The 23,062-nt window shown below is 41.7% G+C and overlaps 1 protein-coding gene across 1 annotated transcript in view; it reads left to right on the top strand.

Moving 5' to 3' along the window:
- The window catches only part of LOC149525869 (protein mono-ADP-ribosyltransferase PARP4-like), an 87,234-nt gene that overhangs the window by 40,032 nt on the left and 24,140 nt on the right, over positions 1–23,062 (top strand). The window contains 10 exon segments of the mRNA XM_089775612.1: positions 791–837; positions 3,698–3,779; positions 4,616–4,753; positions 7,049–7,244; positions 7,516–7,586; positions 9,429–9,616; positions 10,740–10,839; positions 13,589–13,759; positions 20,588–20,668; positions 22,453–22,533. Of these exon segments, the coding sequence (XP_089631738.1) occupies positions 791–837; positions 3,698–3,779; positions 4,616–4,753; positions 7,049–7,244; positions 7,516–7,586; positions 9,429–9,616; positions 10,740–10,839; positions 13,589–13,759; positions 20,588–20,668; positions 22,453–22,533 (1,155 nt within the window).

Genomic DNA, 23,062 nt, shown 5'->3' with positions numbered 1-23,062 from the left:
TAATTAAGGTCTCAGTCTTATAGGCTGGCTATTTTATATATGTGGCCCTCTGTACTCTATTGAGTTCAGTGATGTTCCATGTTGTCCCCAGAGAACAGTTTGCAAAAAGGGACAAATGACTTAGTATATTTCCCCTCTTTTAAAGATCATCAAGCTTATTCTTCTTCTCATATGTATATATAATTCCCATAAACTCTCAGGCTACGTCTAGATTGCATCCCTTTTTCGTAAAAGGGATGCAAATTAGATGTATCGCAATTGCTAATGAAGCGGGGATTTAAATCTCCCCCGCTTCATTAGCATAAAAATGGCTGCCGCTTTTTTTCGGCACGGAGCTTTGCCGGAAAAAAGCGCCAGTCTAGACGTGGATCTTTCGGAAAATAAAGCCTTTTCCAAAAGATTCCTTATCCCTTATTTTAAGAGGGATGAGGGATCTTTTGGAAAAGGCTTTATTTTCCGAAAGATCCGCGTCCAGACTGGCGCTTTTTTCCGGCAAAGCTCCGTGCCAAAAAAAAGCGGCAGCCATTTTTATGCTAATGAAGCGGGGGAGATTTAAATCCCTGCTTGATTAGCAATTGCGATACGTCTAATTTGCATCCCTTTTATGAAAAAGGGATGCAATCTAGATGTAGCCTCAGAGGAAAAAGCTGATCACTGAAAATGAAAGATTCTGAGAACTCCTGCTGTGTGCTATGCTCTAGTTGCTGCTTTTCTTATAAAACCAAGAATGGCACTCACATCTATGTATTTCGTAACAATGATACATTTAAAGCTTTTTTATTGTGTATAGGATACAGTAAAGAAGGTCGGTGTTAAACGAATAGGAACAAAAAAGGGGTAAGTAACATTTAAGAGACTATGATTCAGTTTTTTCCTTATTTTTATTACCAAAAATAACAAAAGGCGAAGCAGCTTTAAAAAATTATTTTTCACTATTTATGTGAGGTTTATGCAACTTTGTCCAGGTTGGATGTTGAAAAGGCATTTTGCCTTCAATTCAAAATTGCTGCTCTATTTGGGTTGCAGGCACTACAGGGAAATAATGTTTAGGTAAACTCTACCTCCACCCCGTTTCGTTTAATATTTGTGATTGTTTGTTTCCTGATAACATTTGTATTAATACCAGGTTTTATAAAAACTTTGCATCACAAAACCTAATCCTTTGGGTCTGCACTACCTAAAAGGGTACTTTTTAAAATTAAGCTTATTTTTAGGGTTTTTTAATTTTCATTAACATTTTTAATAATGTATTAAAATTATATTTCAGATTGTGAATTTTTTTCTGATAACATAATTCTTCTTGAGACATTCATAAATATAGTTCTTCATGTAATGCCTCTACCTATAGCTACTCTCCCCTATTCATGAGCTATTGTACCAGTAGAAGCAGTAAGATCTTTAGGGGGTGCTTGTATTACCCAAGAAGCTGAATGTTCAGTGCTGGAAACTATATAAGGCCCTACCCATGTGAATATGTGCGCACAGTGCTTTGGCAAAAAGAGCTAATCATAGAGTCATACGATTGGAAGGTACCTTGATAGGTCATCTATTCCAGTCTTCTGCACTGAGGCAGGACTAAGTATTATCTAGACCACCGCACTGGGTGTTTGCCTATTGTGTTTTTGTTTTTTAAACCTCCAGTGACAAAGATTCCACAACTCTCTTGTAATTTGTTCCAGGGTTTCAAACTTGTTCCAGCATTTTTCAAACTTGGATCACAGGGCTGCCAGGGTAAGCTGCTGGCAGGCCCATGCCACTTTGTGTACTTAATGTGTCCATAGCAATGGAGCGTTGCAGCTCCCATTGACTGCAGTTCACTGTTTCCAGTCAAGGGAAGGAGTGAGGCTCCGTGGCTATAGACACATGAAGTAAACAAAGTGGCGCAGGCCCGCCAGTGGCTTACCCTGGGAGCCCCACAACCCAAATTTGAAAAACACTTGGCTGACCTAAATTTCCTTTGTTGCTATTGAAACTCACTTACACCACTTACAGTGAGAGAGAAGAACAAGGGAGTTCTATAGCCTAAGCTGAGAGCCAGCTGGCTTTTTAGCTCAAACAATAGAGGTGCCTACACTAAGCTCCAGAGATCCCAGGTTCACATCTGCCCACTGGCAGTTACACTATGTAAACCCATTACTTCCTGTTCTGCCCTCAGTAGTTAAAGGAAATAATTTACCGCCTTACTGTTTTTTAAGAACCTGTTACATACTATAAGACAGTTATTATAGTCCTCCCCCTCAGTTGTCTCTTCCCAAACTAAGCAACCCCATTTTTTTCAATCTTTCCTCAAAGATTATGTTTCCTAGAACTTTAATAATTTTTGTTGACATAATACTACAGTTGCGAGGCCTTATCAGTGCTTGAGAAGACTGAAAGAATTACTTTCTGTGACTTGCTTACCACACTCCTGCTCATACATCCCAGAATGATATTCACTTATTTTCAAGAGTTTGTGACCCACTGTGACTCCCAGATCTCTTTCTGCAGTACTTCTTCCTGGGGTATGTCTGCACTTGCACCCTCTTTCAAGAGAGGGATGCAAATGAAGACATTTGAAATTTCAAATGAAGCCGAGATTTAAATATCCCATGCTTCATTTGCATAATCATGTTATGGCGCTATTTCGAAATAAAAAACACTGTTTAGACATAAAATGAGGTTTACCAGTTATTTTGGAAGAAGGGTTTTCTCCCAAAATAACCACGTCTAAACAGCGTTTTTTATTTCGAAATAGCGCCATAATGCAATTATGCAAATGAAGCGTGGGATATTTAAATCCCGTCTTTATTTGCAATTTCAAATCTCTACACTTGCATCCCTCTCTCGAAAGAGGGTGCAAGTCTAGACATACCCCTAGGTAGTTATTTCCCATTTTGTATTTGTACAATTGATTATTCTTTCCCAAGTGTCGTACTTCGCATTTTTCTTTATTTAATTACATTCTGTTTCTTTCAGACCATTTTTCCAATTTGGCTAGTATAATCTGTGGATTTATAAAGAGGGGATTAGTAAACAGGAGTAGAATGGCAATGTTACCTGTGCATTTGGCATCAGTGACATTAGGTCTGCAGGGTGTGTGCCTCACTGGGGAGGTCTGGGCAGGGCTAGTACTAGGACTCGAAACTGTGACAGCAGTGCACGGTGCCAGCAGGAGGAGGCCACAGCCAGGCTTACAGATATTGAGCTGGGGTCAGCAGGGGCAGGAAGAACTTGAGCACTGGCAGGGTCCTCCTCTGCCCCATGAGCTTATCCTACAGCATATGTGCTCAGGTGCCTGCTGAGTGATAAGGTGCGGTGTAGATAGACGGGTCCCATCCCTCCTCCTCAGGGCACCAGATCCCTTCTACCCTCTACCCACTTTCTAGGGCAATTCCTTCCTTAGCCCCACTGCTTCCTGTCCCCCTCTCCCAGGCTCCCCAACCCTCCAACCCTCAACCCCCCATTATTGCCTGCCCACCTGAAAGCTAGGCATGCCCACTGTTCCTGCTCTAGCTATGTCACAGGTTTAGATCGATGATCATGATGGTCCCTTCTGACCTTCAAGTCTAGGTAATACTCTGCTTATTACCTTTACCCTAAGGGCTAAAAAGGTTAGGAAACAGACTGGTATGTTCCTGATGGAGGAAACATGGCATAAATGCCAAATATCATCTGCTCCAGAAGTGCTTTGAGTGTCAATTTTTTTTTCTTTTTTTAGTGGATTCTGTGTGGTCATGTCTATTGAAATGCCATACAGTATTGAACGCATTCATAGTTGGACACACAAACTTAAAATAAAGGTAAGACATTTTCCTGCAATCATTTTTCTTTTTTAGGGCTTAAAATAAGACACAGAATATCTTACTGCCCCTGTATAAAACTATGGTATGCCCACATCTTGAATACTGTGTACAGATATGGTGGTCTCACCTCAAAAAAGATATTTTGGCCTTGGAAAGGGTTCAGAAAAGGGCAACTAAAATTATTAGGGGTTTGGAACAGGTCCCATATGAAGAGAGGTTAAAGCGACTGGGACTTTTCAGTTTAGAAGAGAGGAGACTGAGGGGGGATATGATAGAGGTATATAAAATCATGAGTGGTGTGGAGAGGCCGATAAAGAAAAGTTATTTATTAGTTCCCATAATAGAAGAACTAGAGGGCACCAAATGAAATTAATGGGTACCAGGTTTAAAACTAATAAAAGAAAGTTCTTCACAAGCGTGTAATCAACCTGTGGAACTCCTTGCCAGAGGAAGCTGTGAAAGCTAGGACTATAACAGAGTTTAAAGAGAAGCTAGATAATTTCATGGAGGTTAGGTCCATAAAAGGCTATTAGCCAGGGGATAGAAATGGTGTCCCTGGCCTCTGTTTGTCAGAGGCTGGAGAAGGATGGCAGGAGACAAATTGCTTGATCGTTGTCTTCGGTCCACCCTTTCTGGGACACCTGGTAGTGGCCACTGTTGGCAGACAGGTTACTAGGCTAGATGGACTTTTGGTCTGACCCAGTACGGCTGTTCTTATGTTATCATACTTCATATTACATCTTCAAGCCTGAGTTTTTCTTAAGAATATACAGCTGTACACTGTTAAAAGGTATTTTGGCAGAAACTTGTAAATGTCTGTTTTTTACCTCTAGAAAACAGACTGCAAAGCTGTTATCAAGACGGTGGAAAACAGTTCCTTGGACATCAGTGGTTTCTCTCTAGAAATTTGGATTTCTCAAGTATATCTACCCAGAATGTGGGTAGAGAAGCATCCGGACAAAGAGAGTGAAGTACTACTGCTACTTCTACTATACACTATCAACTAATAGCTTGGCTAATTTCTGCCATGATTTTACCACTCCTATGAGTCCTATTGAATTTAGTGGAGAGTAAGATAGACCAGAATTTGGCTTGATATGGCTAATTTTGTACTTAGGAAGAATTTAAAGAAATATAAGTCATCAATGTTAAAGAGAGAAAAAAGTTTGTGGGAAATCATTTCTGCATTACTATCATTAATATGCACTCTGTGCCATACTTGAAGTAATATCTTTTTTATAAGAAATTCATTTTGTACAGTCTTATTGAGCTATGTGACCCTTTCCTTTAAGTTTGCTTTCACATTGTATTTAGCAAGTGTTACACTGTTCCTGCTCTTTAACTTTAAAGTACACTTTAAAACATTAGAAAGCAGATGCATTGGAAAAAAATTCATTAGCTAAGTTTTCTTTTGTACAGTGTTAAAGTACGTGCCCAATATGCTTAAATATGCTTTATTTAACAGCAATACATTATCTCCTTAGCTGTTAATTTGAAACATTTTCTTGTTGGTCTTTAGAAATATATAAATAAAAGATTTCTACTTAGATTTAAAACTGAAGAAGGTTATGTATTTCACATTGCACAGAACATAAAGGCACCCATATTTACCAAGTTCAATGTGCAAAAGTACTACAAGATGAAGGGTGAAATCCTAGTCCTTTGAAAGCAATGTCAAAACTCCCGTTGACTTTCAGTGGGGCCAGGATTTCACCCCAGATGTCTTGAGGAGCGAGGAAGGAACTAAAATGTGCAAATATTGTATTTGCATCTTTGTGACTTATGCATAAAAATTAGTAATAGCTCCTATCAGGACGTAATTCCATTGACATGGTATTTTCATAATTTTGCCTTTGATGTTAGTTGAACTTGCCACAAAATCTTTCTTACCCCCAATTGTGCAAACATGCAGACACAAGATTTAATGTACTCAAAGGAGTGGTCCCTTTGGATTGTATTTGCTAGACTGGGGCCTAGTGTAATAAAAATCCTAAAATTTCTAAGCACAAATTATACCACAGACAATTTACTAGTACTATTTCTGATTATCCCTGTTTCTGTCTGAAGACAATTTGACTAGTTGTGTAGTTATATATATTTCAGAGAAATGTGATTACACTATTGGCACTGAAACTCCTATAGTCCTATTGCAGCAGTACTCCTGTATTCTTTGCAGGAGTTAAAATGAAGTGATAGTTGTTGGGTGAATTTGAAAATATGTAGATTCAATGAGTGGGTAGCCTTAAAGAAAAATATTTTTAGGAAAAAATAACAAAATATAGGTACCAGTTAAAGCAAAGCATCTTTCTTAGTTTCATCATTAGACAGATATAGTAGGTATATGGGGCAAAATGCATCTCCAGAGCTGTCAGATGACACCTTATATGCCTTTTACAAATGTCAACATCCAGAGGAAAGCTAGTATTCAGGATCATGGCACAGAAGCTGTAGCAGAAATCAGTGACCAAAGGGTCATTGTGTACTAAATGTACAGGTGATAACTGCAACACATTGCATAGGTTCTATTTTAAGGGAGTTGACCTATGCAATAGAAAGTTTGGAAATTAAAATATTAATTCACCCATAAGAATGATATCTGAAATTCTGGTTTATCAAAAAGCATTTAAAAACAAAGTATTTTACTAATACCACTAATGAACTCGCGTGTTTCTTTTCTTATTCTGTAAGAGTAGACAGTGCAGGTTTTTGAGCTTTTTAAATAATCATAAGTTCAAGGCATTTTACTTCTAAATTCATTTATTTTTAAAATTCCAGGACTTCTCATGAAGTGATGATGGTATTGATGATTTAAAAAAAATAAGTCTGTATCTTATTTCAGAAAAGCAATTCCATTCTGATTGCAGAAAAGTAAAATAGAGGGGAACAGAAACTTCCCAATAAATTTCTTACCGACAAGGGATGAGCTAAGGATACAGGACAAGGAGAGCCAATCTCATCAAGATTTAACAAAAAACAAAAAACACTTGCTAACCTCTAGACCAGTGGCTTACAACCTTTTTTCATTTGTGTACCTCTAAAAATTTCAGATGGAGGTGCAGATTCCTTTGGAAATTTTAGACTTAGTCTCACACTGAAAACCACTGCTCTAGACATCTGGCTTTATTACATTCAGATGCCAAAATGATGGGTGACCTTAGGAAAACCTACATACATATAGTGATCTTCGTAAAATGTTTAGATCCCTTTAGGTGCTATATAAATAATAGTGGTCCACTATGTTGATGATCAAGCTTTTCTTTCTTTAGGCATGCATGCTTGTATTTCAGCCAAAGTTTGAAACAAACTTTACCGGAACCCAGTTGTCCAAAGAAATTATTATCTGTCTAGATTGCTCCAACTCCATGGAAGGTTCAACACTGCAACAAGCAAAGCATATTGCTGTCCATGCTCTACAAATGTCTTGTTTTACACAGAGAGTGAATGTTATCAGATTTGGCACAAGTAAGTTTTGTTGTTGTTGTTGGATGTATACTTTTTTATTACTTTCTTGTCATCCTTATCTTTATGCTTATCTTTTTATTAAACAAGCAGTAATACATTAAACTAGAAACCTTATGGTCTCTATAATTGGTAGTAGCATGGAATAATTTTATTATAGTATTTCTAATAGCAAAATTGTAACCATTCACTGCCACTATGTTGCCATTCCTAGTTAATGAAATATAACTCAGTGTTTAAAGGAAGATTTTTATCATCAGTTTTCATTCCACAGATTTCACAGAATTTTCTTCATTTTCAAAGAATATCACAAGTGATCTTGCATCAGTAAAGGAGTTTATTATAGTAAGTAAAATTGTTTTTCTGTGTGCTACTGAGAGTTTCTTTGCCCTCAGGGATTCCATGTAATGTTTGCCATCATATGTTGCTGTTCTGCGACTTTAATTAAGGCCACCTTCTACATTTCTTCCATGGGTTAGTCTCCGTAATATCCAAGAGCTCATTTACCCTGGTAACAGGTGCATAATTTCTGTTGTATGTCCTGTTCTAGTTCAGTGAAAGTTTAAGGTGGCCCATGGTAGGTGTTAGTCATAGGACTTTGAAATTTGGAGATGGGAGAGTAATACCGGGTCATCCAGCTGATCTCCTTTAATGCAGCATTATTCTCTATTCACTATTATCTTGTCCAGTTGGATTTTAAATGACTTAAGTGATGGAGCTTCCACTTTTTCCCTTGGAAAACTTCTCTGCCATGTAATAAATCTGACTACCAGGAATCTTTGCCCTCTGATGACTTTATAGCAGGACAGGGAATGGTACAGACATCCATGAGAACCTCCCTGCTCTAACAGCACCATCTTTCCAGCACCGAAGACAGTACTTGAAGATACCAGTGCACTTGGTCATTCCAATGAAAGACAAAATTCAATTGACACTGTCTTGGAAGGAGGAAGATGAGATTGTAAACACTGGAGTGCAGGGATTGTCTTTCTGCTCGGTGTGTGTACAGTTGCTAGCACAGTGAGGTTTTAGTCCATGACTGGGACTCCTAGGCACTGTCACAGTACAAATAATAATAATTAGAGAAGGGCAGAAAGCAAACTCAGAATTAAGAAGTATACTTGTGTAACCCCCTTTTTCCTCCCTGGGTTACTTAGGAGCAGGTCACACTCACAGGTGTGCCTGGGTGCCTGATGGTTTTAACCCAAAAGAAGATCCTGAGCACTCCAGTGGTGATGGTGTTTAGTTGGGGAAAGTCCCATCCACCCTTTGCTACAGTCCCTTGCTCAAAATGAACATACAATGGTGGTGCCTCAACCTGGCTGGCCTTGTACACACTTACTGGTGTGCCTTGAGAGCCTCCAGGAATATACTCATTCCAGCTATAATCTGGATCTAATTCCAGAACAACAACTACAAATCATATACATCTAATAGATTACATTAGAATGAACTACCTTTACTTAACTTAAAGAAACAGGATTTAACAAATTAACAGTGAATAACATCAATTAACAAAGTACACAGAAGTAAAAGGAACTTATCTAGCTGTCAATATTTATCCCACCCCAGTGAGCACACTCCTGGACTCAGAGTCCCAGACTCTTGCTTGCGTGGGCACGCTTGAAGAACTGCAGCTGTAGTGGAGATTCTCTGTAGAAAGTGTGTATGAGGATCTAAGCTAGGCAGCAGCTCTGTCCCAGGCAGCACTTTTCCCAAAAAGGCCCAATTACTTACAGCCTCGTGCTGTGCCTATCAGAAGCAGCCTGCTAGATTCCAGTTCCAAAAGCCTCTAGTCCCAGTCTGTAGCTGCACTCTAACAGCCCCTGGACTGGATCAAACTCCTCCACAGCAGCCTGGCACCTCTTCTCTTCCAAAATCCAAGGGCAGAGTCCCAGACTGCTAGGCCTCTCTTCTCATGCACATGGAGAGACCCAGATCTCCCACACAAGAGTCACTTCCTTCCTGTTTTTCCTAAGGGCTCATGGGAATTGTAGTCTGTGAGGCTGGATTGCAGCACACAGGGTCTTTCCAGAAAATAAGCAGAGGCACCTTTAGTAATGGGACTACACTTGGAAACCAGGAGAAATTTACCATAAGAAGAGAATCTTAACTCTTTGCTATAGTTTATTTTGGGGAAAGTTTGAAATAAAACTCAGATTTTCAGAATTTTTTTTTCCTTTTCAGTCTGCTACACCTACAATGGGAAATACTGATTTATGGAAAACCTTACATTATTTAAGTTTGTTGTATCCTTCTCAAGGAGAGCGTAATATTCTTCTTATCTCCGATGGGCACATTCAGAATGAGAGCATGACCTTTCAAATTGTGAAAAAGAATGTCATACACAGCCGGTTATTTACATGTGGTGTTGGGTGAGTACAAAATGAATTAAGAATTGCACTGTGTTATGCTTCAGACTTAAGTCGCTGATCATTTTAGTTGAAGTGAGATATCAATGCATTGAGGATCATCTGGTTTGCCGAATGTGCAGTCTATCATGTACAGCTAGATAGAATGCAAAAAAGTGAATGCCACATTCTACAGTTAAAATACAAAAAAATCCAGGAAATTCAAATTTGAAATTCCTTCAGTGTAATTTACTTTGCACATATGTAGTTTTATCTGTTCCTCTCATTTTTCTGAAATGTGTACTTTAAATATATTCCTGTTAAATATAAAAACATGCCTTAGAATGGGGAAACAATTAATATTGCTGAAACCTTAACTTTAAAAATTTCCTGACTCCATAATTTTAATAGTGCAGTAATGTAATTTTCTGTATTGATTTTTTTTTAATAAAGATTTTAAAAGAAGTTATTGTGCTTACTAAAATAAGCACTTAATAGGTTCTAATTAGGCTTTGACTAGATTAGGATGTAATAATGTATTAAAAGATATTAACTAATATGTTCTTACTAATATGTTGCAAAACCCATTTCCGGATAGAATTGCTCGACAATCTGAAACGAAATACCAGTAGCTTTCAATGGAAGTAAGGCATCTATCTCATGTAAGCCCCTTTGAAAATCCTTGCATCGAAGATCTCATGTCTCTTATGCAGAAACTCAAGAATGCATTTTCCTTAAAACCCTGTGAACATGTACTTCATCCCTCACTTCACTATTTCCTGTGGGAAATCAATGAGTTGGTTTTTGTGTGCATATGTGTGATCTGTGCTAAAAGAATGCTTAATTTTCAGAGCTAAGACATGGGCTTTAAACCTGTGCACTGGGGATGAGCATGGGAAATCTTGTTGCTCTTGTTGGCATTTACTCTTGATATCATTAGAACAGTTGATGGAGCCTTTGGCAAGATGGAGGCTCTGTTGCATCTTGTCAGTTTTGAGCTTTGTTTAATGTAGGTGTGAATGAAGGAGGGGAATTTAGAGATATTGGAAAACTTGCTGCACTATTTAAAAAATTAAAATATTTGGAATCAATTTCATATTATCAGTTTTTACTTAAAAACCAAAAAATCTTTTAAAAATGTGGTTAGTTCCACAGCAAATCATCACATCCTGAGAACTTTGTCTCAATATGGTGCTGGAGCATATGAATATTTTGATCCAAAATCGAAGTATAACTGGCTAAAAAAGGTAAGTGTTATCAATCCTAGATATATTTTTCTTGAATTGTACACTATTAGCATCTGATTTGGGTGGAATGCTTTGAGACCCTCAATGTTTTAATTTGGGAGTAGCATCTTCTTGGGCTTGTGGGACCTTGCTATTTCAAACAGAAGGATCCTTGGTGTTTTAACTAAAGGAGAGCTGCTTTTTAGTGGGGAATGAGGTCTTTGTGTCTCAAAGATCAGTTCCGCCTTCTGAGAAATGTTGGGCTCCACCTGAAAAGCAATTCCCTTTAACTTTTAGATAACACACTGATTTCAGATCAAGGGCCTCACACACAGGTTGTTGAAACATCTTCTCATCTTTCTTCCTCTTCTCATTTGAAAAATACAAGTTCACCTGGATAAAAAGTGGTACTTCTCTATTGTAGGTTATGTACACTCGGTCCTATGTGCTGGGTCACATATGGTGAGAAGAATGGGAAAAAGACAGTACAGTAATTCCTCATTTAACATTATAGATATGTTTCAGAAAATGATCGTGTTAAGTGAAAACGTGTTATGCGGGGTCAATTTTCCCATTGAAAATAATGGAAAAGGTGGGGGTTGCGTTTCAAGTGGTGGTGTCTGTTGGGATCAGGACATAAGGTTGGAGGAGAAACGGGACTGGGTTACAGCAAGGAGGGGAGGTGTTTGGCTCTGGAGAAGGGAAGAGGAGGAGAGGGGAGGGAGATTGGGTTGGGAGTATGCCCCTGTGACAGGTCTGCTGGGACCCGCACTGCATCCGGTGAGGGGAGGATGCCGGGGAATGGCGTGGCGAGTGGCGAACCCTCCGTCACTTTGCAAGGAGGCGGGGGAAGCCTGCACAGCCGCCGGCAATGGGCCGGCTAGGGAAATCGTGTTGTTCCGGGGATGGTCGTGTAATTCAAAAAACATTCCCTAAAAAAAAAAAATCATGCTCTCGTGAAAACGTGTTAAGTTGGCATGTGTTAAATGAGGAATTACGGTATAGCAGCCAGTTGGATCTTGTGTTTATGACCTTGTCTATAAAACATGGCAGTATGATCTAGTGTCTGGAGTCAATAAAACAGCCCTTTCATTCAGGGCAGGATTGCCTAATAATCAGAGTGAATAAAAGCACCCACTTCTGGGGTACCGTGTGGCCTATTGATTTGTTGGGGGAAATGGAGTACTATCTAGGGGTCTGTGGTGCCCAGGAGAGGCTGACTGGGGGCCTCCCTGAGTCCCTGGTGGTGGGGGAAGTGCTCACCACTGAGTCAGCAGGGATCCTCCCAAAACACACTGAATGGTTCCCTGGTTTACTCATTGGAGAAACGTCTAAATCCACTGGGCTGCTCCCTATTCTTTCTCCCTCAGCAGTGCTCCACAGTTCCCATGGGTTTCTCAAAGGGCATAGCTCCTGCCAGTGCGGTCTCTACTCAGGACGCATCAGGCAGCGTGGAGTCTGTAGCTTTGCATGCTGTGGCTCTGTAGTCGGGGCCTGTAGGAACTCCCTGAACACAGCCTGCAGTCTGTGTCCTCCTGCTTCAGCAACCTGCCTGGCCTGAGTTGGCGGGGTACTTCCTTTTATACTCTGCCTCCAGGCTGAGCATGCCCTGCAGAGATTTGAGGGGGTGGGACTTCCTCAGCCAGCAAAGCACAGTTAACTTTTTTGGGCCTGGGGCAGGGTAGGTACACCAGATGACATTCTCCCTTTAGGAACTTGCTGAAACTATCTCAGTAGTTTATGATCAGGGCTCGCCAAGCGGCGGCGAGCCCCGCTCGCCAGCTGCTCAGTTCTGCGCTCTGTGCACGCGCGGATCACTCTGCGCTGGCTCTTCCGGGGTGTACTCTACTCACCACAGGTGAGTAGATGACATTGTTTGTCGAGCCCTGTTTATGATGATGAGGCAATGTTGGCTGCTACTCCTTGGGTGACCTCTGGTGGAAAGCTGCAGCGGTGTTCTCTTTCAGGCAGAAACTTGTCAGTTTTCACCACTGAGTCTTCTTGTTTTTGTCATAATTTACATTTTAAGGGAAGAAGAGATGGTATTTGGTGGGAATGAGAGCCAAGTTTCAGTTTTGTTCCTTGTTTACAACATTGACAGAATAAGATAAAGAGAAAAAAATGATTAATTTTATTTTATTTCTCTGCTTTTAATGTCAGATTCTGTTGTATTCTTCTTGATTAGTATTTGGTCTACATTTAAAAATTAGGTTGACATAGCTTCAGCATGCAGGCATATGAAGAATCCATGCCCCTGAGCACTGCAGCTATGCCATCCTAAATCCCTGGTGTAGACATAGCTAGGCCAACAGAAAAATGTCTGTCAGCCTAGCTACTATGACTCAGGAAAGTGCAGAAACAAGAACACCACTTCTTGTGATATTTTCCCTATTAGAACATGGGTGGGCAAATACAGTTCGTGGGCTGGATCTAGTACACAAGGGTTAGCCACTAGTGAGCCACCACCACTATATTTACCTTCAGAGCCACAGTTACAGGCAATCACAGCTGCCGTTGGCTGTAGGTCAACATTCCCAGCCAATGGGAGAGGGGGAACAGTGTCCCAGTCTGCGCTGCTTCCCTCCACCCCCATTGACCAGGAGCGCAGCTCCTATTGGCCATGGATCACCGATCACCCTTATCTTTGGCCATGGAGATAAATACAGTGGCAGAGACCTACCAGGGGCTAACCCTGGTGAACCATCACTGTGTTGTTTGCCACCCCTGTATTAGAGTAACATATTTAACTCATTAACATCTCTGTACACAGATAGAAAGCCAAACATCCAGAATATATTCTCCAGGATGCAGTTCTGTCTCTATTAAATGGCAACAGTTTGACTCAAATGCACCAGAGCCATTGCAAGCTCCTACTCAAATACAGTCTTTGTTTAACAATGAAAGACTTCTTGTCTATGGATTTATCCCACATTGTACTCAGGTAAGGAATGATACAAAGAAGCATGGTCTTTTGGGGGTGAGTAAAAAATTAATACATAATAGATTATAATGCTTCCTAATCTTGATTGCTGAGATAAATTTTGTGTGACTTTCTGGCTTAAAAATATTATTTAAAAGCCATCACTGTGCCTGGCCTTGTAAGAAATATGGAGAAAAAAGGTGGTCCCTGCCTCCAGGAACATACAATCTTACCTACAGTCTGTACTAGGAGAATAACCAATTCCGGACAATGATCTTCCTAAATACTTACATGGCCTCCGTTACCAGAGTATCTGAGTGCAACACAGTCTTTAACATAGTTATCTTCACAACACCCCTATAATGCAGAGAAGTAAAATTATGACCATTTTATGACGTAAATGACCTAGAAAGTCTATTCTGGAGGAGGGATTTGAACCCAGGTCTCTTAATTTTTAAGCTAGTACCATAACTCAGTGGGTTTCAAACTTTTTTCTCATGACCTAGTTGAATAAAATTATTGATGCCTTTTACCCAGCATAATTATATCTTTTAACTAGAGTTCCAGCTTCATGGCAGGACTGCAGGGATGATGGTTTTGGGTTGACGGAGGGTGCAGCGGGATGAAGGCTTTGCCTAGGGGTGGGGCCAGAGATGAGGGGATTGGGGTGCCGGATAGGGGGTAGGGCAGAGGGGTTCAGTACTGCATGTGGGTAGGGACTCTGGGATGGGGCATAAGGGTGGGGTGCAAGGGGTGTGGGCTCTGTCTGGGGGTGAAGGCTATGGGATGGTGCTGGAGATGAGGTGTTTTGGATTCAGGAAGGGTTTCTGGGTTTGGGGGGGGCTCAGGTTGGGGACAGTGATTGTTGGGGTTTAAACTCCCGGTCAATGATGCAGTGGGATGGTAAGGCAAGGCTTCTTGCCTGTTCTTCCACAGCGGACTGCACTGCACCCTGGAAGTGGCCAGCAGCAGGACCAGCTCCACAGGCTGCCCCCATCCCAGGCTCTGGCTCCACACTCCCATTGGCCGATTCCTAGTATGTCTCCTGGCATTGCTGAGCAAAAATGGACAGAGCTCATTTTAGGCTTGTTTTGAAAGGGGATTGGCTTCGTTTCTTGGCTTGTTTTGCTTTTTTATCTTGTGAGAGTTGACTACTCACCTCCACCTAGGAGCTGGACCCTCTGCTGACTCCTTCCATGGCACAGTGTGGTCCAGGACAGGCAGGAAGCTGGCCTTAGTACCCCCGCTTGTCACCCTGTTACTTTACAGAAAGGTGACCCAATGCCTGTCTTTCCACAACCCAGTACTGGATCTGGACTCGTACTTTGAAAATCACCATTCTAGGGCATAGCATCCAGGAAGCCAACCCCCAAAAGGGAGCAAAATTCCAAATAAATCTGTCTTTCTCTGTGTAAAAGTTTTACACAGTGAAAGTTCATTCAGGTGAGCCCCCTTTATCAAAGAAAGAAGGATGAGTACGCTGGTTGTTCCCCTCAGGTAACATTATTTACACTGGGCTTGATAGTAAACAAAAGTGTCTTTATTAAGTACAAACAGTAGGATTTCATAGAATCATAAAACACTAGAACTGGAAGGGACCTCGAGAGATCATCAAGTCCCAAGCACCATCTAGATCATCCCTGACAGGTGTCTGTTTAACCTGCTCTTAAATATGTCTGGTGATGGAGATTCCACAGCCCTCCTAAGCAATTTATTGCAGTATTTAACCACCTTGACAGGAACTTTTTCCTAATGTCCAACCTAAACCTCCCTTGCTGCAATTTAAGCCCATTGCTTCTTGTCCTCTCATAAGAGGCCAAGGAGAACAAATTTTCTCCCTCCTCCTTTTAACACCCTTTTAGATACTTGAAAACTGCTATCACGTCTCCTCTCAGTCTTCTCTTTTCTAAAATAAACAAGCCCAGTTTTTTCAGTCTTCTCTTATAGCTCATGTTTTCTAGACCTTTAATCATTCTTGTTGCTCTTCTCTGGACTTTCTCCAATTTCTCCACATCTTTCTTGAAATGTGGTGCCCAGAACTGGATACAATACACCAACTGAGGCCTAATCAGTGCAGAGTAGAGTGGAAGAATGACTTTTCATGTCTTGCTCACAACACTTCTGTTAATGCATCCCAGAATCATGTTTGCTTTGTTTGCAACAATGTCACACTGTCAGCCGGTGGTCAGGGCAGTGTGTGTGTGTGTGTGTGTGTGTGTATGTGTGTGTGTGTGTGTGTGTGTGTATGTTACACCCGAGTCTTCAACTGCTGGGATGCAAGGTCCCTTCGCAGTGGGCAACCTAGGAAAGGCTGACGGCCACCCCGGAAAGTTTAACATCTGTGTCTTTGACCGCTAGGACTGGGGTCCCTTCGCGGCGGGCAGCCAACAGGCTGACAGACGCCCCAGAGTTTGCAGGGAGAGCTTATTACACCCATGTCTTTAGCTGCTAGGACCCAGGTCCCGTCACAGCGGGCAGCCTAGGGAAGGCTGACGGATGCCCCTATGGATCTGTCCCCTGGAGACGACACGATCCAAATGCCCAGCTCTGCCTGCGTCTGCTCCCTATGACCGGCTGGAGTTCTTTTAAATTGTGCTTGGTTCTGTTGCAGCAACTGAAGGAGTCAGGTTAAAGCTTAAACAGTTACAGGTTTATTAAAGAAGCTTATAAATCATATGGTTACAATGGCTATTGCTCTATTTCTTAACTGCTAGCAAATATAGATCTTAAAAAATGGTTACAAAGAAAATAAAGATAGCTTTGTTTGATAGGATATCAGATTGGTTTGACATGATTTGTTCTTTACAAATCCATGCTGGCTGTTTCCTATCATCTTATTATGTTTCAGATATTTGCAGATCAATTCCTTAATTATTTGCTCCATTATCTTCCCTGGCACAGAAGTTAAACTGACTGGCACGGAAGTTAATGTGACTGTAGTATCCTGGGTTGTTCTGATTTCCCTTTTTATAGATGGGTACCATATTTGCCCTTTTTCAGTCCTCTGGAATCTCTCCCAACTTCCTTGATTTTTCAAAGATGTAAGCTCAAGGCTCAGATGCATCCTAGAGTTGATAGAGGAGGTATTTCATCAGGCCCTGGTGACTTGAAGGCATCTAACTTTTTAAAGTAATGTAAAACTTCTTTTTTATTTTAACTTCTAAACCTACCCCATTTCCACTAGCAAACTGAAACAAAGACGTCATTAAGAACCTCTGCCATTTCCAAGTTTCCTGTTATTGTTTCTCCCTCTTCACTGAGGAATGGGCTTACCCTGTCCTTGGTCTTCCTATTGCTTCTAATATATTTGTAGAATGTCTTCTTGTTACCCTTTATGTCTCTAGCTAGATTTAGCTCATTTTGTGCCTTTGCCTTTCTAATCTTGCCCCTGCATACCAGTGTTGTTTGCTTATATTCATCCTTTATAATTTAACCTGGTTTCCACTTTTTATTACTCCTTTTTATTTTTAGATCATGTAAGTTCTCCTGGTTGATCCAAGGCGGTCTCCTGCCATACTTTCTATCTTTCCTATGCAGTGGAATAGCTTGCTTTTGGGCCCTTAATAATGTCCCTTTAAAAAACTGCCAGATCTCTTCAGTTGTTTTTCTTCTTAGTCTTGCTTCTCATGGGACCTTACCTATCAGCCTCCGAGTTTACTATAATCTGCCTTCCTAAAATCCATTGTCTCTATTTTGCTGTTCTCCATTCTACCATGCCTTAGAATCATGAGCTCTGTGATTTCATTTTCACTTTCACCCAAGCTGCCTTCCACTTTCACATTTTCAACCAGTTCCTCCCTATTTGTTAAAATCAATCAAGAACAGCTTCCTCCCAGTAGCTTTCTCAACATTCTGAAATAAAAAATTGTCTCCAATGCAGTCCAAGAACTTTTAAGTGGTTGCAAGTGAAAACAGACAGATCAAAGTAAATTACAGAATTTTAATGAAAATAAATCACATAGCTAATTCTCATATACTGAAACTTACTGCAAACAGTTTCTCACCCTAAAAGCTGTTCTTATTTCAGGTAAGCCTTCAAGTCAAAGATGATCTTTTACTCTGTCTTGGGTCTCCAGTTGTTTTTGTTCCCAAGCCAGCCGAAGACAAAGGGAATGATAGCTTCTCATTGCTTAAATTGACTTTCCCCTGGACACTTATCCTTTGTTCTCCAGTCCCCCTTCCATGGAAAATTGTCTGGTTAAAATGGAATTCTAGTACCAGGTGGTATGATCACAAGTCTTACCTGTCCAATCACCCTTGGACTTATAGGACAATTTGTTCACAAATCATTGGCTACGTCTAGACTGGCATGATTTTCCGGAAATGCTTTTAACGGAAAAGTTTTCCGTTAAAAGCATTTTCAGAACAGAGCGTCTAGATTGGCATGGATGCTTTTCCACAAAAGCACTCGACGCGCAATCTCGACGCGCTTTTCTGCAAAAAAGCCCCAATTGCCATTTTCGCAATCAGGGCTTTTTTGCGGAAAACAAATCTGAGCTGTCTATGCTGGCCCTTTTGCACAAAAGTTTTGCACAAAAGGACTTTTGCCTGAACGGGAGCAGCATAGTATTTCTGCAAGAAGCACTGATTTCTTACAGTAAGAAGTCAGTGCTTTTGCGGAAATTCAAGCAGCCAGTGTAGACAGCTGGCAAGTTTTTCCGGAAAAGTGGCTGATTTTCCAGAAAAACTGGCCAGTCTAGACACAGCCATCAAGTTGACCACTCAATCGTTAAGGCTTCCCAATCACCATTAGCACATTTAAAATGATAAACAATCTCATACTTCATAGTTCTAATTGTACATACAAGAATGATACATGCACCAAAATAAGCTATACAGATCCAGCAGATTATAACATTAAAATGTATAGATTACATGAGGTATTTTGTCCAAAGCATCTTCAAATTCTGCATATTTACATTCACAAGCCAGTTTCCTAAAGCATGGGGATGGGAAGTGTCACACTCTCAAGCCCCCTTCTAGCACACACACAGGTAGGGACACTCCCACCTGTCGAATCATGCAATAAGCTTAGGAGGACTCGGATCAAGGAATTGCCCAGCACTCAGGTGCGTACACTCTCTGGAATGTAAACTCAAAATTATATTGTCCTACATTGTATAGAGATCTATGCAACATACCCCCCTCATGAAATTTGCCCCTACCTTCGATGTGAAGGAAGATATGCACAACTTCCCTTTCCCCCAATTATGAATTGCACAAACTGGGTTTAGAATAGCCCAAAAGCACATTTATTCACTACAAAAGGTGAATTTTAAGTGATTATAAGGCAGAAGTGGACAAAATGCAACCTGTGGGTGAGATCCAGCCCACCAAATATTTGGATTCGTCCCACTATGAGCCTCCAGGCTGCTAATGTCCTGCAACCCAGTGGAGCACTCAAACAAGCTGCCTGCCTACTGCGGTCCCACAAGCTGCTCAAAGTGGCTGTGTGCTAGGGAAGGCATGTCTCTGTGCATTGCTTGGCTGGGGAGAGGCAGTTCTGGACAATGGGAGCTGCAGAGGCAGTGCTTGTGGACACAGGCAGCATGCAAAGACACGCTGTCCCATTTGCCCCCAGCCAAGGGGTATGCAGAGACATGTTTTCCCAGCAGCTGGCCCTAGGACACTGCCTCCTCCTTGCACCTAAACATTCTCCCAGACCCTGCACTCCCTCTTGCCCTGCCCCAGGTTACAACCCCCTTCTGCATCCAAACTCCCTCCCAGGCCCCACAACCTTCTCCAATAATATTGCAGAAAAGTGTGGCCCATGACCACTTACAAATTCTTGGAATGGTGCCCCCTCAGAAATTATTGCACACTCCTGTTAAAAGGGCTAGTAAACTCAACCAAACCGATTACTGAGCAAATAAAACAAAACATGCAAACGAGGCTGTATACATTAAAGAAATTAGCTACAAATATTAATTTCTCATCCTAAATGTCATTTCATGTAGATTGCAGAGTTTCTTGAAGGTAAACTGCATGGCTTGCAGCTTAAATCTCCAGGTAACTGCTTTGCAGGTTGATCTTTCGTGGCTGGGTTCCGCCCTGTTCTCCCTGCCCCCTAGCTTAGTTCTTTTGTTTCTTTAGGTGTTTTTAGCAGTCTTCCTGCTTGGGCAGGATGGCAATGGAGAAGAACCAAGATTAACTCACTCCCCAGCCTTAAATAGAATGTACATATCATGGAAATCTTTTGTTTGCTAGTTTGATTCCCCCACCTTCCAGGGAAAGAATATCTGCATCAGGTGACATGATCACATGACCTTGCAATGTCAAAGCAGCATCCCAAGAAAATTCTCAGGAAGGAGAGCGATTAGTATAATCACAGTCCTATTGTCCTTGCTATTGGCCCATCGAGGCTGAATGCCTACTGTCTGGTGGATGTTCCAAAGGTGCAAGCACTTGTAATCGACACAGGGTCCATATACCTAATTCCAGTTACAGAAGTGATATATGCATACAAATAGGATAATCACATTGAGTAAAATAATCTTTCCAATGAGATCTCACATGACCCATCTTGCATAAAACATATTATTTATGCCATATTCATATAATAATATTTTCATGAAGAGTAGGGGGTGTAATGGCACATAATCTTCTCAGCAAAGATGGCATATGTGATATCCATGTAATTATGATTAAATACGTTCAGGATTCAATTTTTGTGACTCTTCTCTCTAGATTCTTGTGTGTATCATGGAATATATTTATAAAGATATGCATCTGATCACTCACATCTCAAATTTTATTCGCATTTCTGGAAACTTGAGCATCACTGCAGAAATGCTGATAGCAAAGAATAGTAGGGAAAAATCAGAGGAATATTTTTCTTATTTCTTTCAGGCCACTTTAAATGCACTAATAAATGACCAAGAATTGCAAGCAATGATCTCAACCACTGAATTACAGAAGACAACAGGAACAGTGAGTCAGGCCAACGTTATTTATACAGATCGTTTTACATGTTGCTTTAAAACCGCACATACCCCTGTCTTCAACATTTTTGCTTCTGCTGTTTTAATAAAGAACCTTAGCCTCATATGAAAGAAGCTTTTAAAAAGGCAACTGACCCATGTGGGATAAATGAGCCAATTTCCTCCATGCTTGCTGACCCAGACTGACTTAGAAAGTATAAAGTTACCTGTGCGAGAGGTGGTTCTTCTCATTTTAGGAATTTGTTGGGGCTGCCTCGGTAGTTTCAGATGTTGGTGTGATGTTTACTGGGGATGATGCAGCAGCATTTGCTTTGCATTTTGGAAAAATTCTAAGAGCCGAGGCTTGGGCTACACTACACAATTCGGTGGATATAAGCTGTCTTGCGTCAACCTGATTATGTTTGTACACACTAAAGAAGGGATGGGCAAAATTTTTTGACCAGAGATCACTTCAGAAATTTTTTAAGTGGCTCCAGGCCCGCCCCAGAAGGGGAGGGGCCTCAGGCAGAAGGGGCAGGGCCAGAACACTTCAATGCTTCCATGTCTACAGACTCTGATTGGTCTAGGGGTGGGGAAGTGCATGAAATCTTTGCCCCTGCCCCTGCCCCTCCCAGAGAGACCCGCCAGCTGTTCTGAACAGCTGGTGGTTCCCTCTGGGCACCTGCCCCCCTGGCAGTGGGAGGAGACTTTGTGTGCTTCTTCTCATGCCCCCTGGTCAATCATGGCTTGGGGGCAGGGGGAACATGCGAAGTCTGCCCCCGCCCTGCAAGAGAAAGCCTTGCTAAGAGTCACCTGCCAACTGAGCAGCAACTGGCAGTTGATTCTAAGTGCTGAGCCCCTTGCTGGGTGGGAGGAGACTTCGCACGCTCCCCCGCCTCCATGCCAATCACAGCTTGCGGGCGAGAGGAGCACGCAAAATCTCCTCCCACCCTGCCCCCATCCTGCAAGGAGCATGTGGTGCTTTTAAGCACTGTGCACTCTTTGCAGGGCATGGGCAGGGTGAGAGAAGACGTTGTGTTCTTCCCCCTGCTCCCACGCCCTGATTGGCCTGAGGGTGGGGGGGGCGGGGCACAAAGTCTCTCGCTCCCTGCCCTCCAGCACGTGGCACTTAGTCAACCTCTAGGGTTGACTCTAAGCATCATGTCCTCCCTAGTCCCGAGGCCCTGATTGGCCTGGGCACAGGAGAGTGGCAGGACCTCCTCAGGCCAGATCAACCTGCTTGGTGGGCCAGATTTGGCCCAAGAAGGCCCTTTTACCCTGCACTATAGCCTTGTTCCACCAATATAAGTGCCCTACTACAATGACATAGTTCCGCTCCACAAGAGACATAAGGCTTACGTCAGTGTAGCTCCAGCAATGGGGAAGCTGGTGACGCACCTCCAGTGTCTGTAGACATTGTGTTACTAGCATCGGCTGTTGGCTGTCTTTTCAGTTTCAGGCCGGGGGGGGAGGGGGGAGGAGGCTGTGCTAGAACTGTGAAATTGACAGAAAAGCTGGATAGCTAAAGCCTGGTTCCCCCACTGGGCTGTGCCCACGAGGGTCTCTGCTTAGGGATGTGAGAAGCCGGGTGAGGAGGAAAAGAGCTGAGAGCCTAGGAGGGATAGCTGGGTTCCTCATGGGGAGCTGTACAGAGCTGAGAGTCCTGGCTTTCAGTGCCTCCTCCCCACTACCCCTCTTCATTCAGAGGAAGTTCTAATACGTCAAATGGAAATTTTTAAATGCAAGTTTTTAGATTGGTGATCATTTGAACTTGTCTTTTTTTCCTTAATGTAGCTGCTCCACAAACTCACAGCAAGAGCCCTCATTAGGGACTATGAAAACGGGATACTTCATGAAAATGAAACAGAACATGAGGTTTGTCATTCTGAAGATAGGAATATGAACTAGGAATCTCTGTTTTATTTCAGTTTATGTTTAAAACGAGAACAGTTAAAGGGATTCAGTGAGAAGAGATGGGAAGAGAAGAAGTGGAGAGAATCTTTGACTTGGAAATGGAAATTAGAAGGTTACAATATGAATATCATGGGTTTTAAGGCCAGAATGGACTATTATGAGCATTTAATATGATGCTCAAGTGATAGATAACCCATCACATCCCTAGATGAATTCTACTTAGTGTCTGTTAAAGAGTTGTCCACTGTCAGAAATCTTTTACCTGTGTAGATACTTGTAGACAGTGATCAAGTCACTTCTTAACCTTCTCTTGGATAAGCCAAACAGACTGAATTTCTTAAGTCTCTCACTGGAAGGTATGTTTTCTACACCTCAGATCATTCTTGGAGCTGTTTTCTGAACACCTTCCAATTTTTCAACATTCAGTTAAACATCCGGTTATAGACATAAGACATGATCCTGTAAATCTTTACTTGTATGGGTGAAGGCC

The sequence above is a fragment of the Pelodiscus sinensis genome, chromosome 1 (genome assembly GCF_052426305.1).
Source record: "Pelodiscus sinensis isolate ZL-2025 chromosome 1, ASM5242630v1, whole genome shotgun sequence".
NCBI lineage: Eukaryota > Metazoa > Chordata > Testudines > Trionychidae > Pelodiscus > Pelodiscus sinensis.
Note: the sequence above shows the minus strand (reverse complement) of the source record. Positions and strands in the feature narration are given on the sequence as shown.